The sequence below is a fragment of the Pelobates fuscus genome, chromosome 2, assembly GCF_036172605.1.
Source record: "Pelobates fuscus isolate aPelFus1 chromosome 2, aPelFus1.pri, whole genome shotgun sequence".
Lineage (NCBI taxonomy): Eukaryota > Metazoa > Chordata > Amphibia > Anura > Pelobatidae > Pelobates > Pelobates fuscus.
The window spans coordinates 388,259,582-388,277,258 of NC_086318.1; the positions used below are offsets into that span (position 1 = coordinate 388,259,582).

Sequence of the window (17,677 nt, forward strand, 5' to 3'; positions counted from 1 at the left end):
AACTATCGGGGCCCTCCGCAGCGCCCATAAAAGGGAAGACCCGGCTGCACTGCATACCCGAGTCTGTGGCACACAGATGCGGACCTTCCACAAGGCCTGGGGCTGGAACGGGGTCCGCCACAGCCCACGCAACACTGCCACCATCAGCAGAGCCGCAGGGGCCTCTGGGCTCCTCTCCGACCGGAGCATGCAGCTACAACCTTCCTCAAGCCTGAGCGGACTGCAGGATTACCAAGCGACTGCATCACAGCTGCCAACCGTGGGAATAGGATGATCCGCAACTACTCCTGGGCCCTGGGATCAGCTCAGCAGGCGACAGCGGACACACACCCGCACCCCATAGAACATTCGATTAAGAACTTGCCTCAAGTCCCTGTTGGACTATAACCCCCGGTTACCGAGCATCGGAGTGAAGTGCCGGGTTTACGCTGAATCCAAGACTACTCAACCTGCCAGCCGTAAATATAACACTGCCGCTGCAACCTTTATATTCTATATTTTTCTTAGCAATCGACCTCTCCTGCTGTGTTTGCTGAAGGGGGGAGCAGGCCTCAACAAGACTATGCAGCGTAATGAGGGTTCTGCCGGTGGGCATCAATGTGGTAGACCAATGTCCTCGTTATATTTATGCTTAGATAACCGGCTAGGTCTATTAACCATTGCTCTCATGTATGCTTTTTCGCTTTCCATTTGTTCCTGCGCCCTAAACCTGCCGCGGCGCACACTGTATGTCTTGGCTCAGCATGTGGTCAACTTGACATGTTTCTGCCATGTGAGAGTATTGCATGTGTTAGACAGAGGCTTGTGTCCCGTATTTACTCTCTAATACTACAGATCCTAACCACATTAGCCTGTTTAAATACCTAGCATAGTATACCCTCGGTCCCTGTAGTGCCACCAGACCAGCTTATATAGATCTTGCCCACCCTAGATTTCACATCTTGACCGCAACAATCCCCTAGACGCACAGCAGGTTATGCAGTAGGGTTAGGCTGCTACCGCAGCACGATTAGTCTGCAATATCACGACGCCATAAACACCGCATGTCCTGTGTCCGACAGAACACACCGAATTTTAGATGACCCTAAGACACCTAGTGAGACACCACGACACTAGATACAATAGAAAGGCCACACCTGTCATACTGCATATTACCGCACCTTGTTTTAAATATATTTCTGTAATCGATTAACATTTCCACAGGGCCAACTGCGTGATACCTAGCATGTACCCAAACAGACACAACACAAGTAATCACAGTTGAACCCTGTCCAGCATGTAACCTAATCTTAACTATCACCTAAGCTACCTTGTTTGAACAATGTTTAGCATATTTTACATGACCCATCCAAGTCGCGCTTATGTCCTTTATTTTGACCATATGGAGAGGCTTTAGTGATCTGCTTAAGGCTCTCTACTTTACTGTATATGCTTTACTCTTGCTAGTAATCTTATCCAATGCTTTAAAAAATATAAAATGAGGCAGTTCCTCATGAGTGATGATGCACTGTATTGACGTTACCCCAAGCTGTATGAAAACCGTACACCCCCTCTTTATTCTGTACCCCATTTAACAAATGCCTCAATAAAAGAAAGATTGACAAAAAAAAAAAAATTTAATAAAATTAGCACGAGACATATTTGTATCCATACATTGCATACAATAAGATACGTTTTAATGGCTCATTGACATGCTGTGACAATTCTGTGGGTCAGCACTACCGTGTAAGCCGATATGAATGCTGTAAAATCTCAATTGCTCTGATAAAAATTACACAAACAGCAAGGTTAGTTTACAAGCCAAGCTACCTAGGATTGTCCCTGTATCGTTTAGGATTTATAGCCTGGCTGCATACACTGAAGGGGTTACTATGAGATAAAACCCCAACTTAATCATTCTAAAGCAAACTTTGAGCTTAAACATTGAAAAGGTTATTATGGAAGCCTGCAGAATTTAAAGGACTTTTCTAGTCTGTTTAATTGAATATACTTAACAAAATGAGCATGCATATGCATGTAATTTTTGTAAATAATTTGTGAAAATGTTTGCACACGTATAAAACCCCTAATATACATATATTCATATGCACACATACACTATGCATACTCATTTAATTCAGACGGCCGATGACATATCTATTTTAAATGGCAGCACTATGCATAGATTAAATATTATAACCTTTTAAGTGCCACTATGTAATTTCTAACTTAACTATACGATGTAAATCTGACAAGAGCAGGTTGTTTGATTACTAACTATCTCCCTGTAGTTGGAAGAACTACAAATTCTAATGTATACATTCAACTTTAATTACTATTTTGTCATGTCTGAACAAATTAAATCCGATTACACATTGAGTTTTGTTTTTTACAACAATTTTTTTTTCTTTATATTATGGATTCAGCAATGGATATCTTCTGCCTTCAGACTGTAACGCTGCACATACAGAGATATCTGCACTTCTGTGCCAGGTGGCTAGTTGCACCCTGAACTCTGTTTAGTAGAAGGAAACAGTGGGAACTGCCCAAAGCTGGAATCCAGATAAGTTCAACTCTTTAGTTTTAGATTTACAAAGGGTGCCTAGTAAACAGTGGCGTAACTAGAAACCATGGGGTCCCGTGCAAAAACTGACCTGGGTCCCCCCACCCCTCCATGCAGACAAACAGATACACATACATACACACACACAAATACAGACACACATGATACATACACACACACAAACACACGCACAAAAAAATACGGACAGACACATATAGACATAGACAGACATACAGAGAAACATTCATACAGACACACACACACACATATATATATATATATATATATATATATATATATATATATATATATATATATATATATATATATACACAAAATGTTTTAGTCACCCTCCTGTTTCCCACCTTTTAGGTGCAGGAGGGTGACGTTCACATGGCCACTGCTACTAAAGTAATGCCCAGTACAGCATTATAAACTAAACAACAGAATTTCAGAAAAAGGGTTAGCGTAACCCATACATGCTAAATGGAAGGACAGCATAAAGGGACTCCGGAGACTATAACCACTTTAATGAGATAAAGCATTTCTTGTGCCTACAACAGTATTACATTCGAATTGTTATTAATAAGTTGCTGTAAAGGTTCAATGAACATTGAATCATATCGAAATGTGAAATAAAACCAGCTTTGCTATCTGTGTTCTCTGCTTGATGACCTTTGGAATGAATTAATAAGATACGTTGGTTGATATGTCACTGTCTCCAAACCCTCCTTGAACACACAACTTACTTGATTCATTTCTGCCACTATCTATTCAAAGTAAATTTTTTATCTCATTTTTGTGTGTCTTAAACCTTTTATGAAGGCAGTATTGGTGAAGACTGTAGATAAATTGTTACTGCTGACAATGCAAAATAACTAAATAAGAAAAAAGAAGAGCCTAGATATAAATATGAGGCATGAATATAGGTAAAAAAAACGGGGTGTAACCCCTAAATGGTGAATTTATATGAATACAGAAAAGAAAAGAAAAAAACTACCATAAAGTGTCTCAACATTTTGGTAAATATAATCACAATGAAATGAGCATAAAAAATAACTTTTAATGGATATATTAAAATGTAAAAATAGAAAAGATAAAAACAAAACAAAAAGCACAAAATAATATGTCCTATAAACTAGTTGGGGTATTAAACCTCAAATAGAACCAATAGCAAGAGAAGTGTTGCTTCAAAGAAATACTTATTGGTGTAAAGTTAAACTACTTGCTATGAACAATGTAACTGAATTCTAGATAGGAAAGTGGGATACTAGTATCCTCTAAACTCCTCCTGCAGAACAGGGTCTGTTGAATATAGATGAAATGCCTCTAGTGCACAAGAGGTTAAACAGCACACCAGTTGGTTGCAATGGTTAATAGAAAAGAGGCAGGGAATACCTGTAAAATATGGAGGTGTCGGAGACAGTTGCAAGCTAGGTTAGATATAATGGTCAGTAGAATTATAGAGACTATAGGTAACTCCGACGCTTGCTAGCAAGAGAGGTGTAAAATACAAAGAGATACTTTAATATTGAAAAGTTAAGCCACTTGCTATAAACGATGTAACTGAATTCAAGATAGGAGGGTGGAGTATTAGTATCCTCTGAACTCCTGCAGAACAGGGTCTGCTGTATATAGATGAAGTACCTCTAATACACAAGAGGTTAAACAGCACACCAATGTGGTTGCAATAGTTAATAGAAAAGAGGCAGAGAATACCTGTAAATAGGGAGGTATAGGAGGCAGTAGCAAGCTACGATTAGATGCAATGATAAATAGAGATGTAGAAAATATAGGTAATCCGGACGCTCGTAAGATAGAAAATCTAAGTGCCTTCGAGGGCACCCCTTAATAAATGCCTATACTATATAAATCAACCCCCCAAAAGGAATAAAAAGACAAAGGATAGGACAAGAAAAAAGGATGCCTAGTTGTAAAAGCAAGATCGCTAGTAAGACTCCGGCTGAATAAGTGCAGCAGCAGAGGAATGTCAAGCTAGGTGTCCTGGGCCCCTAAAACGGACAATGCAAAGAATACATATTCAAGTCAGTAAATATATGAACGATACATCGTACGTTGAAAACCTGTCCTGTTAGCATGCCATTGGAATAGAATGTATATTTAGTTTCAGTGCTATTGTGCATTTTAATTCTCAGCCTTCATTTGGTTTCTTCCTCTTCCATGAATAAAATGAAATATTACTGTAGAGGTTCAGGCATTGCCCATTTCTGCATGTCCTGTTACAGCCTTTTCATGTCGGCTTCCCAGCAGGTCATAGAAAAAGAAACAATACTTAAGAGGCTTGACGCCCACACATGAGTGTGTTGAAATTGGCGTGCATAGATTAAATCTTGGGTACGTATGTGACAGAAGTTCGAGTTAGATCCTATGTTCGTTCTTAAACTTCTAACTTCCCACATATCAATATGCAATACAATTACTTCTAAAACTACTCTAGATGCATGTGTCTACTTGAAGCAGAATTTTAATGAAGACAAACAAGGGTTCTAAAATTGTTTTCATATATATCTAAAAGTATTTGTTTTTAGTTGGTAATGTTATAAAGCAATAGTTATAATACAAGCATTATGTACAGTTCCACACCGGCCACATTTGTCTTGCCATCACAGTTAAAGGGTAGGCCAGAGGTAATTCTAATTGTTAAAGGGACACTATAGTCACCAGAACAACTACAGCTTATTGAATTTGTTCTGGTGAGTAGATTCATTACCTTCAGGCTTTTTGCTGTAACCCCTGTCTTTTCAGAGAAAATGCAGTGTTTACATTACAGCCTAGTGATAACTTCACTGGCCACTCCTCAGATGGCTGTTAGAGATCCTTCCTGGGTCATGTCTGCCTAAAATTCACCCAAACATTCAGTTTCTCCACCCTCTGAATGCAGATACTGAACTTTCCTCATAGAGAATCATTGATTCAATTCATCTCTGTGAGGAGATGCTGATTGGCGAGGGATGTGTTTGAATTATGCTGACTCTGCCCCTGATCTGCCTCCATGTCAGTCTCAGCCAATCCTATGGGGAAGCATTGTGATTGGAACGGGCTACCACTTCTGCTGATGTCATCAGGCAGTGGGCATGGTCTAAAGGAAACAGGCACAAAGCATGCAGCTGCAGACTTGAATACAAGTAAGATTTACTATATTTAGGGAGGCATGAGGGAACCAGGGTGGCTAGATGGTGGCTACATGTTTGTGTTCCTGACCCTATAGAGCTCCTTTAAGTAGTACTGTGTTTGCAGTAATGTTGTTTGCAATCCACTGTCACAAAAATGTCACAAGGAAATGCTTGAATTTAGGATATGTGGCTTTATATATTTTTTTATATTTGCCTCATTATTGAGGTATAAAACAATGTTTTGCATAGGTTTGTAAAGGAAGCATCCACAATATAGTTTATTTGATGTTCACACACCTTACAAAAAAATGGGCCCAAGAGGTACCTTTATCAAACAAGAAAAATGTCACATGGAAGTGAGTGAATGGACGTTGTGTGACTTTTTAAATGTATTTATTTTTATATTTTAGGTATAAAACAATGTTCTGCATGAGTCTGTAGAGAAAGTATTAGTAATATGACTTAAATGTTGTTCACATACCTTCCAAAACATGGGCCCAAGAAGTACCGCTGTCAAACCAGATGTCTAAAACATCTCGTCCTGGCTCAAAATCCGTCACGGCAGCACTTCCACCAACCTGGCAAGAGGCAGGATGAGTGACAAACAAAGGTAGGTTAGGCTAACCACTTTAAACATACACTACATAGGACTTGTGTCTATGCTGTCCACAAATGTTAATATGTATGTATGAGACATTTTTTTTTCTTATTTCCCTACATGTAATCTAATTTGAGCAATAATACCTGTTTAAGGACAGATTGAGGGAGTAAGTCTTCTAAAGGATGTGTCCACCATACATTGCTGCCGTGCTGCTCCACCAGCTTAATAATATGTTCAACACTGTTTCTGTGGAGAAAGAAATGATCGTAGAAGCTGCAGTTCACACAAGTAGAACTGTAAACATTTTGAGTTTAAACTAACAGAAATCAGTAGAAATAATTACATTGCATGGTCTCCTGAGCTGCTGTTTAAATTACAAAGTGATACAAACCCAATACCAAAGTCCATTTAACGGTGGTAACACTGCATAATAAGAGAGATAGAGGGCTGTGTATAATGAGCAGTACTGGAGAAATCACCATGTAAACCAACGGAATGTTCCTGCTAATAACCTCACTTTTAGATGTTTTCCCCAGAATTGCTATTTATACAGAACCAACATTCTATTCTGGTCACTGCCATGAGAGTTCATTTCTGGTTACTTGCCAAATTCTGATATTTACAAGTTGAAAATATGCACATCCGTTTGGTAAGAAATCAGGTTTGAATAATCTCCCAGATAAACGGATGTCAGTGACCTTTGCAAGGTCCTCAACCCCCAATAGATGCTGTAGGTTCTAAACCTTTTTTTGACAGGGGCCCAAAGTACATTGCATTACCTTTGCAAACCCTTTCAAATGTAAATTTAGCTCTCAGTGACTCATTCTTCAATTGCAATATACCGGTAATAGGTTTTATATATATAACACAATACAATACAATATGAAAAACCCTCCATTGTACTCTTCCCTACACTGAGGATGGCAGTGCTGTTACAATATCCATTTATTTTGTAAACTGAAGGGGGCCTAAGGATTATTGGGGTTTATTCTTAGTTGAAATTCTACCCCCCATCTCTAGTTGGGGAATAAGAAAAAATAAAAAAAATAACAAGAAAACATCAATAATAACAAATATAATATTAACAGAAGCAGCTGTCTGACCAGACAACTACTAATAGCACAAATAACAAATATACATTGGTCCAATGGAAAGACACAACAAGCGGGGAAATGACTGGTGTTTAATCTTCAAACACTTCCAGATTGAGGTAAAGGCTGATTTTTCACAATTCAAAAATGTAAAATTTTGTTTCACTATGGTAAAATATAAAAGGACAAGACCAGTGGAATGTAGGATTGTAGGTCCTGTGTGTCATGGTATGAAATGGTGCTGGGACTCGGTGTGTGCAACGTTTCTGTAATATATAATGCATCTACAGAGATAACTTTACGTCTGGCATTTGCTAAAGTCAGTTCTGTGCAAAGACTGTGGTAACAGATGACCAACTGCGCATGGCTCTCCCCTCCCTGCTGCTCAAGTCCTCCCTCAGCATGACCTTTGGGTCATCTCTCCATGTACAGCAAGGGGTAGTGATATCACAAAAGGAGGACAGAGCTACAGGGAGAATTTGGCCTTGGCATGGGGACCATGTCAGCAAGGGTTACTCCAGCCAAAAGCAGTGTTTTATTTAAACACTCTTTTTCATTGGTGTGACCTTTAAAGCATCTGCCCTGTCCTGATCATATACAGGTATCCCTCAGCACTGCTCACCTCTCCGCATCACACATCATCATGGAGGATGCATAGGCTCCTCCTGGAATGGTTCCATCTATTGCTTTTCACAGAGGTGCATTGGGGACCAGATACGTATGCTATTGCAGGCAAGCATGGACTTCAATGCTTTCCCATGAGCTTCCACATCACATGCCCAAGTTTCATTTGGTCAGTGCATAGGAAGCGCCTCTAGTGGCTATCTGGTAGACAGCCACTAGAAATGTATTTAAGCCTGCAATGTTTTATATTGCAGGGTAAAAATGACAGAACCAATGCACCAGACCATTTCAGATGGACTGAGATGAAGTGGATTGGGTGATTTCAGTGGTCCTTTCATGCATTTAAAAGCTTAAAAATTGGCTTCCTTTGGCTGCTCCTGTGTGTGTATCAACCACCTCCCCCACTCGCCAAAATTACATTGATCCTTGATGCACAAATCAAATCCTAGTAGAGCTGGTTATAGTGATATATTCAGGCCATTTATCCACTGGCTAAAATGACAACTTTCATAGCTGTTCAATAAAGCCTTTAGCTGACAGATTCTCATCTTCAGGGACAAACTGTTTAAGAACCTGTGACAAGTTTATAATTTGTGATGTTACGGTCTTCATTTGAGAGATGGGATGAATTATTCTGCTTGGTTCAGATACGTCATCTGCCCTAAAATGTGTTGCTGCCAAGGTTCGTAAAGTAAAGAAGAAAAAAAAAAAAAGAAAAAACCATAACCAGTAAATCGAGATTTCACTTTTTGTGTGTGTTTTTGGCGGTTTGCACATTAAGTGTGGCAGCAGCTACCTATTTAAAAATATTTAACATTTTTGGTTTTATTAACCAATACGAGTTTTTAACACACATTTGTTTTTAAAAACAATACTAGTTAACAGACCTGTTGTGCCAGTGGAATCACTATGTATAGATTAAATGATTTCCTAACCTGAAGTTTCCACACCTGTGTGCTCCCACAATGCACAGGGATTAGTACAACTGTACAATAACCTGCGACCTTAAAATATTTAAAGAAAATTATTTTACTCTAAATGTACTATTATTTTAGTTAGAATAATGTTTACATTAGACTGTATTACGGTCAAAATGCCAAAATACTACATTTATGTAACAACTGGAATTTATTTAAACCTTCTCTAAATGGACACATAGAACATTTCGAAAGTTTAGACAATGACTTCCTTTATATTGTGGGAGCCGAGAGAATGGCCTAAATGAAACAAGAAACATGAGTTTCAATATAGCTTTCAAAAAGTTTATCTTAAACAATCCTATGTTTAGTAACCCATTCAACTTCTTTACAAGTCGTTAAGCTTTGGGTTGGTTTGGAATTTTTATCGGATTCTTTATTCCAGAATAAAAAAGGCAGTGCTTTTACAAGACTAGAGTTAAGCTCGTGAACATATATATACATGTAGTATAATTTAATAGACAACAGTTTCACCTTTGACAGACTTGGAGACAGTGATTCACATTTAAACCGAAATTTCAAATGATAACACAATCCACAAAGCAAACACAAGCTTGGAACGCTTGAGCAAAACACAGACAGGAAGCAGAATCGTGCCTAGTAAAATGATCAGGATCTGAAGTTTCCACTCCCATCTCTCAGAGGTTAATATGTTTTAATGTAATTGAATCTGGCGAAAATGATTAAACCTGCACACACCTGCATTCAATAGATTTGTCTCCTTGTGTTCTTTGTCAATAGTGCATTTACCTGCCAACTTTAGCAATCTATACCCATGACAAGGGGTAACTTATTATATTCATATTATCTTTGCATGGAATATTTTTGTCTACTATATATTGCCTCTTGGAGGTGTATAATAACACAGAAAACAACTTTTACACAATATAGCTTTCTGCTACTCGTTTTACCACATCTCCCAAATAAACAGGGGAAGGGTACTGAATTGAATGTGCATGGAACTCCCAAGCAAAAGGCACTCAACAAACAGATGTAACCAACACAAGAGGTTTATTCTGATAAAGGCTGAACTTACTAACAGTGGTGATTGGAAAGAAATGTTTTACTAATCTTGTGGACGCCTTGTGTGTGATTTCATTTTAATTATACTTTCTAGGTCGAAAGTTATTGTGATAAGTGCGCCAACTCTTTTTTTGTAAGATTTGTTACTTCGGTTTATGAGAAGAACTAGAGGATAGCAGCATATGGTTTATTTATTTATTTTAAAATGGGAAAACTTCATCCACACCTGCACACTCCTGTGTGCAGATACCGCTGCTATTAAAATAAATTATAACTGCCAAACTTTTAAGAAGTTATAGTCTGCTGCATAAATATATATATATATATATATATAGTTTATTTATTATCTGAAAGGAAATCCTTTTATAATAATCTAACATGCACCCACGAACCAGAGACACACTTTGGGTGAAATATATGGTATTTTATTCAACTCTATAATCCCTGGACCCTGCTACAGGGATCAAAGGAATTCTGTCGCTTTGCAGGTATTAATTTAAATTGACTTTTGTCCATCTATTTAAAAAATTTTTTAATTCACATCAGTTGTCCACTTGTACATAAGAAAAAGTAAGGACCTACTTCTTTTGGGAAACGCAATTTTTGGCAAATTCTGGCAACAGGTAGAGCTTTCTTACACACTTCTCCCAGTGCATTCTGGGATCATGGAAACATTTCTAATTTGCTGCCAAATTCTTAAGAACATCCACCATGATGTCCTCCCCAACCACCATGTTGGTCTGCATTCCTTCCTGGATTCCGCCTACTTTGTGCATGCAAGGTGCCCCCTTTACTGCTGTTAAGCTTCAGTTGGTGAATAGCTGCTCATGAACTTGTAAATAATGCGAGATCAGGGATCTGAGTCTCTTTGATTTATTCGTAAGCTACCACATTTCTGGTCAATGGATGCAATTTGAATTCCAGATGTATTTTTACAGGCCTTTTTTAGATCCCTAGATTTGTAAAATAATAACTAAAATTCGCCAGGGGGGAAAATTCTACAGCCGGCACTTTTAGCCGTAGTTCTGAAAATTTTATTTTTAATTCAGTTTAGTGAATAAAGCCCCATGATAATACACAACATGTTAAAGCATTACTGTCTCTTTAAATTACATCTCTTTCGTTTTTCCACCACAGGTGCATTTTAAATACTGACAAGTAGACAGAGGGCAAAGGTGTACCAAGCACAACTTAGCAGGGTTGTAAAACTAAAAATCAGGTGCTATTATGATCTTAACCATTAACTGAGCAAACTTTATCTGCCATAAAACCTGCAGATCCCATGCTATTACTAGATCATTTCTACCTTCTATATCGCCTACTCTGGGAAACATAACGTAACCAAGAGAATAACAGCTGACAAATATTTGCTAACCATTAATCATTAACAAAATATTGGGCCTTTTAGCCTACAGAGACATCTCAAGGGTTCTGAGATGCTTGTGCAAAAACTATAGAATATACTAGATTTGTCCTTTAAAAACTGCACTTGAGGTCATTATTAAAAAGAAAAATGTTCTCACTTACGGCCCGTAAACACAGTGGTGATACACAAGCGTTGTGGGGAGTGGAGGAACGTGCTGGTATGCAGATTGCTTTTTGTTGTTCCCGTATGTTTCTAAAGTGCTCAGACCAGTTAGACCTCCCTCAGAATGGCCTTAACCTCTATTTTCCACACCCTTTGGAAGCTATTTTTAAAAACAGATTCAGTGTTAATGTACAACAATCTTGGCGTTACAATTGTTGCATGAGGTTGGATTTTGCAAATTCAAAAAAGTGTAATAGAAGAGTTATGGCAGTTGTATTCAAGGGGCAATGCTGGTAGTTTCCGTGATGGATCAAACTGTAAATGCGTTACTGTTACCCTTATTGAGCACAAATAGGGAGGAAAAGTGCTAAGTGTAGGGAAAGATGACAAACGTCTGGAGATAAGGTTAGAAAAGAGGGAGAAAGAGGACTAAAGGATGGACAAGAGGTATTCCTTTACTATCCCCCAATATTTATTCCATCACTGGTTTGTTACACACACGACCTTATGCTCTGACGATGCCCACCAGAAAAATGCTCTTGTAGAAGAAGATATCTTCACTCATTCAACTATATTGACTGAGACTATTTTATTTCTAGATATGCCAACAATAAACGGCATATATTAGTTTGTCACTAGGTTTCGCAGCAATAAAACTCACAGTGAGAACACTGTGTTGGTTGTATCAAAGAGCTTCACTGCATTAAAACTCACAGTAATATCTGGTGTGCATCAAGGCATACAGAGCTCCAAAACAATTGAAAACAGCAGTGAGTAGTCACAGAGCTGCATAATAATATTCACAGCGCCAATATATTCAGTGCTTCACATTTAGAGAAAGGGTTATTTAGATGTGAAATAGGCTCTGCTAAAATGAGCTTACAATCTATGAGGTCTTAAGGTAGGCAGATATGTTGAGCTAGTGGTCTAATCTAAGGACATTTACTGAGGTGGTCTTACCAAGATTTAAACCTGGGTGTCCCGTTTTTAGGACAGTGCTGTTAGAATTGCTCTAACCAGCATGGGTTTTGTTCATCAGAGCTTCCTCTCAATACAGCTTGTGTGAATATCACAGACCTACACAAACACACAACTCGCTGTAATGTTTCAATTTGTATTACACCATTTCAGTGCAATAAAACTCCGGGAGATGCGGGTTGTGTGTCAGCAATAAAAGTCACAGTAATGTCTGATGTGGATGATTATCAAAGAACTCCACAGGGATACAATTTACAGTTAAATGCAGTAAATGTTTTTTTACGGTGGTTTATTCAATCAACATACAAGGTCTATATTTTAAATGTTATCCAGTTCCATAAAGACATAAATTTTAATTAGCAAAAAAAATATCAAACCGTGAACATTACATTGCTAGATCAATGTTTCAGCACCCCCTTTCTCAAGAACAAGATATTTATATTATTACTCAATGCTTTCCTATGGATGTCCAGCGTCTTCTCACTGTGATTTTCAGTGAGACAGCCACTAGAGGCTGGATTAACCCTCAGTGACACACAGCAGTTTCTCTGAAACTGCTGTGTTTTCAGCTGCAGGGTTAAAACTAGAGGGACCTGTCACCCAGACCACTTCATTGAGCTGAAGTGGTTTGGGTGCCTATGGTGGTCCTTTAAATCAAGAGAAAATTCTAACTAGTGGGGAAGAAAATGAAATTCGCAGAATTATATAAAGCTTTGGCGCCCACCGCATGGAGAGCATACAGAGGCACCAAATCAAACAGACATTAGCCCCTTGCCACACACTTATTAGGGTAATACTACATTACAGAATATGCAGAGGGAAAAACTATAAATACATCATCAATGTGCTCCCATAATTTGCTCCTACTCTGCAACTTCTGCAGGGATTACTAAAAGCCAGAAGTGCCTGGGATTTCTCAGTCGATCCTGGTTCACCCCTAATTTCGATAAGAGAATTGTCCATTTGCAGGGTGACCATATCCACCATGTTTACAGGGACACATAATTTAACGCATGAAAAGGGTTGACCTGCAGTATGTAGAATGCATATTCTGCAGGATTATTCATTGCCCAATTGCTTAATCTTATACACCTTCTTCTGAATTCTACATACTACACGGCTACCCTTTTCACGTGCTGCCAATCATATATATATATATATATATATATATATATATATATATATATATATATATATATATATATATATATATATATATATATATGCGCGTCTTAGAAAACATGGTGGATCTGGTCACCCTGTCCATATGCCATAAACATCTGTACAGCATGGGTTTATGAAATACTGTAGGGGTTATGAGTAAAATGAAAGAAATTATGTGGCATTCTATCAATCAGTTTATTTAGCTTTTTTCGTGTCTGAAACTACTTGAGACTGCTTATGTTAGGACTGCTATGCGGGCTGTATTTTAATGGGACTACTAAAGCTAAAGTAAAGAGGATGCCAGGACACCGGGACATCAAGTTCCATGTACTATGACTAGCGTAAAGAAAAGAGTAATTGAAATGTTCCTTTAAGGTTTCTTTTGTTTGTTTTTTAACTCTTATGTCGCCCCAGGAATCATGCCCATATAGCACAGTGGGGAGCCCATCACATACAAATTTTATTTGAAAGCCACTCTAATTTACATCTAATGCTTCAGATAACTTCTGCAAATACTTTGCTTCATGAATAATTTGCAGCTTGGTTTTGATGCCAGATTTCGATTAAGAAAACTGGAAGAGGAAAAAAAATAAAAAATAAAATAAAAATAAAAAACACATGAGAAAGAATAAATCATCCCCTTTCCTGGAACTTATCAAGCTAAAATCTGCCGTCTCCTATCTTAGTATCAGAGTCCATCAAGGCAATAAGGCCCTTGTAAAACTTTGCCCTGAGCACATAAATCCTATCAGAGGGAGAGAGAGAGAGAGAGAGAGAGAGAGCTTGCGTTACGTGTCATAAGACAATCTCCCTCTGCCTGTGCAACCTGGGCCAATATAAGCTTCAGTGACACAAGCCAATCACTGAGATATTGATTGTGGCACATTCCTATTTAGGGAGTCATCTGGAGGCAGAGTTAAACGACTGCTAAGAAACGAAGAAGAAAAATAAAATAAAAGAGAAAGCAGTTCCTGGTCTTCATTCTTTCGTTCTTTCCTGGATTCCAGTAATTGTAAGTGAAACAAGACTGCTTGTCATTGTGCTTTCTGCAGAGACACAAGGTAGGCAATTTACTGGGTAGGGCTGGCTACTTGTAACAAACCCAGGGTGCAAGCCTCATCCTAGGGTGATTGAACAGCAGAACTGCATGCTGATAGGGACTGATTTGATTTCAATTTCAGAGGGGGGAGGCAAAGAGTGCATTTAATGGCACTCACCCTGCTCAGAAACAAAGAACCTAGAGACAGAAAGACAGAGAAAGGGAGAGAGAAACAAGCATGTAATAACGGGACAAACTAAGCTGTCCATTTTAAGCAGAGGGTTTATGGAAAAAAAAAAGCAATCCAAAAGTAGAGCAATCACTATGGAAACCAATGGAATATTCCTGCTGAATGTTCCACTGTGAGAACTTTCCCCCCAAAGTGCTTTATTTCTGCAGAACTAATTAATTTGTAATGAATGTATGTTTTCATTTTAAAGCTTTTAAAGTTACGCATGATCTGGTAAGAGAGTTGGTAACATTGCTGGGGTTACTATATTGCACTGTTCATGAAACACTGAAAGGGTTACAGGCTTCTGATACGTCTTGTGGTTTTGGGTTTCACAAGTAGATTCAGGAAGCTCGGGGTTTGTTATACAGCTCACAAGACAGTCTTCCCTCAAAGGTGCTATGACATTCATTTCAGCAAAACATTCTTCTCATTCATTTAAACCGTTCAGCCTTTGTAGCAAGCAGCAATATCGCAAATGGTGGGATGTATTAAGCCAATAGACGATTCCTCACATGGGGAGGGTGCGGTTGCTAAACTGTTTTAATTATCCCATCAGCACTGCTTTCAATGGGCGTGGTTAGAAAGTGACTTTGCAAAATGTCAGGAGTTTAGGGAGTACAGTCCAACATAATGATTTCTGAATGCTTTTGTTTCCAGTTGGGCCACTTCTGCTACACGTCAAAGGATGTCAGAGACTATATCAAGATCACGGTCTCCAGGCACGATCTCACGGAGGACAGCAGGACACAGAAAACCATTTAGTGTGTATCAGGTGTAACAGCATCTCCATGTGGACTGCTCAGTACTCCAGTGGAGATGCTGTTACTTTTGATGGGCACGTGCTGGCCTTCGAAAAAGAGCAAGCTGGGGACAGACATTTCTGTAGGTTGCCATCTTCAGGAACCTCATTACTCAACGACCCTTACAGAATGATTATTTTACAACTAATGAAAAGCATCACGTTCCTCTGACTACTTTACTGGTGACCAGGAAGATGACCTATGAATTGACAGCCAACTAATTCTTAATATGTGTCTGTCATTTCTGTAGGCCAATATTCTGATCATCTCAAAAATCATCAGAAAGAAGACATTCAATGTAAAAGTAATGAGAGTGCAAATGTTATATAGATACAGATATTTACATACTGGTATGTTTGGAATGTAGCAAATGTATAGATTTAAGAAAAAGAAGTAGATACATTTTCTTAACTGTCACCATCGAGTGGACTTGTAGGAAGTTAGAGCCCTAAATGTAACCTTTTATCAACAAACGTTTCCCATATATACACACACAGTGTTAATTGAAAATATATATATTTTTTTAGTAGGTTGAATTTGATTTATTTACACACCAAATTTCCAGTGTCATTATTCTGTTTAGTTATTTCCTGTTTTTGGAAGATTCGCTGATTCTTCATTGATATGTTGTGTGTTAAAAAATGTTTGTTTTTGTTGTTATTTTTTTTAATTGTCTTGGGCAAATTATGATAGAGTTCCAAGACAGTGAATATGGTGGATGCTTTATACATAAAAATAATTAAGTATATGTCATAACTGTGTAGTACTATATATTTTTCAATGCATATTTATAGGCTGCCATGCAGCATGTATTTTTGCAAGCCTCTTACCAATCTTTTGGCTATGCTACCCAATTAACTTTTGTCAAAGCTACCTGACCTAGACAGGGGTGTCGAAGCTACGCATTTATATGCCAACACCTTGTATACACATTTACAACCATAATAACGTTTATATCAAATGTTATTCTAATTTTTACGTCCATTATTCTGTAACGCAAAGTTGTTGTTTTTACTTTCTGTAAACTGGGAAACAACAAAGTTGCCATTTTGCTTCAAAATATTGTGCTCTTTATGTTTACAGATATGAAAAATAAAGACACAAAAACTCAAATTAAGACTCATTTGTTTGCAAATAACTTTGAGGTGAAGTAGTTAAATTCATATTCACATGGAATCAGACAACATTACCACTAACAAATCGCAAAATAAATGTTAAACTACACGTCATATTGTTATATGTGTCCCTTTACAGGCATAAATGGACACATACCCCAAAACAGCTAACACAGAGAATGTGTGTCCAAACAGCAGTACAACCCTGCACTCAAATATCTGAAACTTAAGAGTATGTAGCAGCTTGGTTTGATATTATATGTCTTATTATCTAAGAGGAGAAGCATAAAACGTTTAATTAGAATACATTTAAAAAAAAAAAAAAACATAAAAAAAGGTCAGAACATATAAGATCTATAGGACAGGGTATTAAACGATTACTTGTTACTTGGAGTTGTTAACTTTTTACAGAGCATGTAACACAAATGTTTTTTTCGTCCCCTCCGCCCCTATTTCAATTTTTATTTTGTTTATGTTTTGGCACATTGTCCTGCCTCAAAAGTTTTACTTAATGCAACATTTCTGTTTATTAAAATGTTTTCGATAATGCCGCCTTAATCCGAGGCTTCCCCTCCCCCCTTTACCAGTTCATATACAACATATAAAAGTGCACTCATTAAAAGTGCATTTGTGGACTTTGCACAGGTGTATTTGTTGGTAGATATACAAGTCACATGCACAGCCACATTTTACTGTAAAATTGATTTACCTAGCAATAAACGTCATATCTTGCTGTGTAAATTTGAAGCTTAATTCTTTGTGTTCCTCAATTACATCAGTACTTCCTTGAATTCACAAAAATACTTTTCTAACAAGCTTTTGGAGATGG

At 37.9% G+C, this 17,677-nt stretch overlaps 1 protein-coding gene across 1 annotated transcript in view; it reads right to left on the reverse strand.

Annotated features, from left to right (window-relative positions):
- IARS2 (isoleucyl-tRNA synthetase 2, mitochondrial) overlaps positions 1-17,677 on the reverse strand; it is a 74,810-nt gene that overhangs the window by 28,221 nt on the left and 28,912 nt on the right. Inside the window, exons 13-14 of the mRNA XM_063443815.1 lie at positions 6,421-6,523; positions 6,158-6,254 (exon numbers count right to left, since the gene is read on the reverse strand). Coding sequence (XP_063299885.1) covers positions 6,158-6,254; positions 6,421-6,523 — 200 coding nt within the window. The remainder of the gene's footprint in view (positions 1-6,157; positions 6,255-6,420; positions 6,524-17,677) is intronic.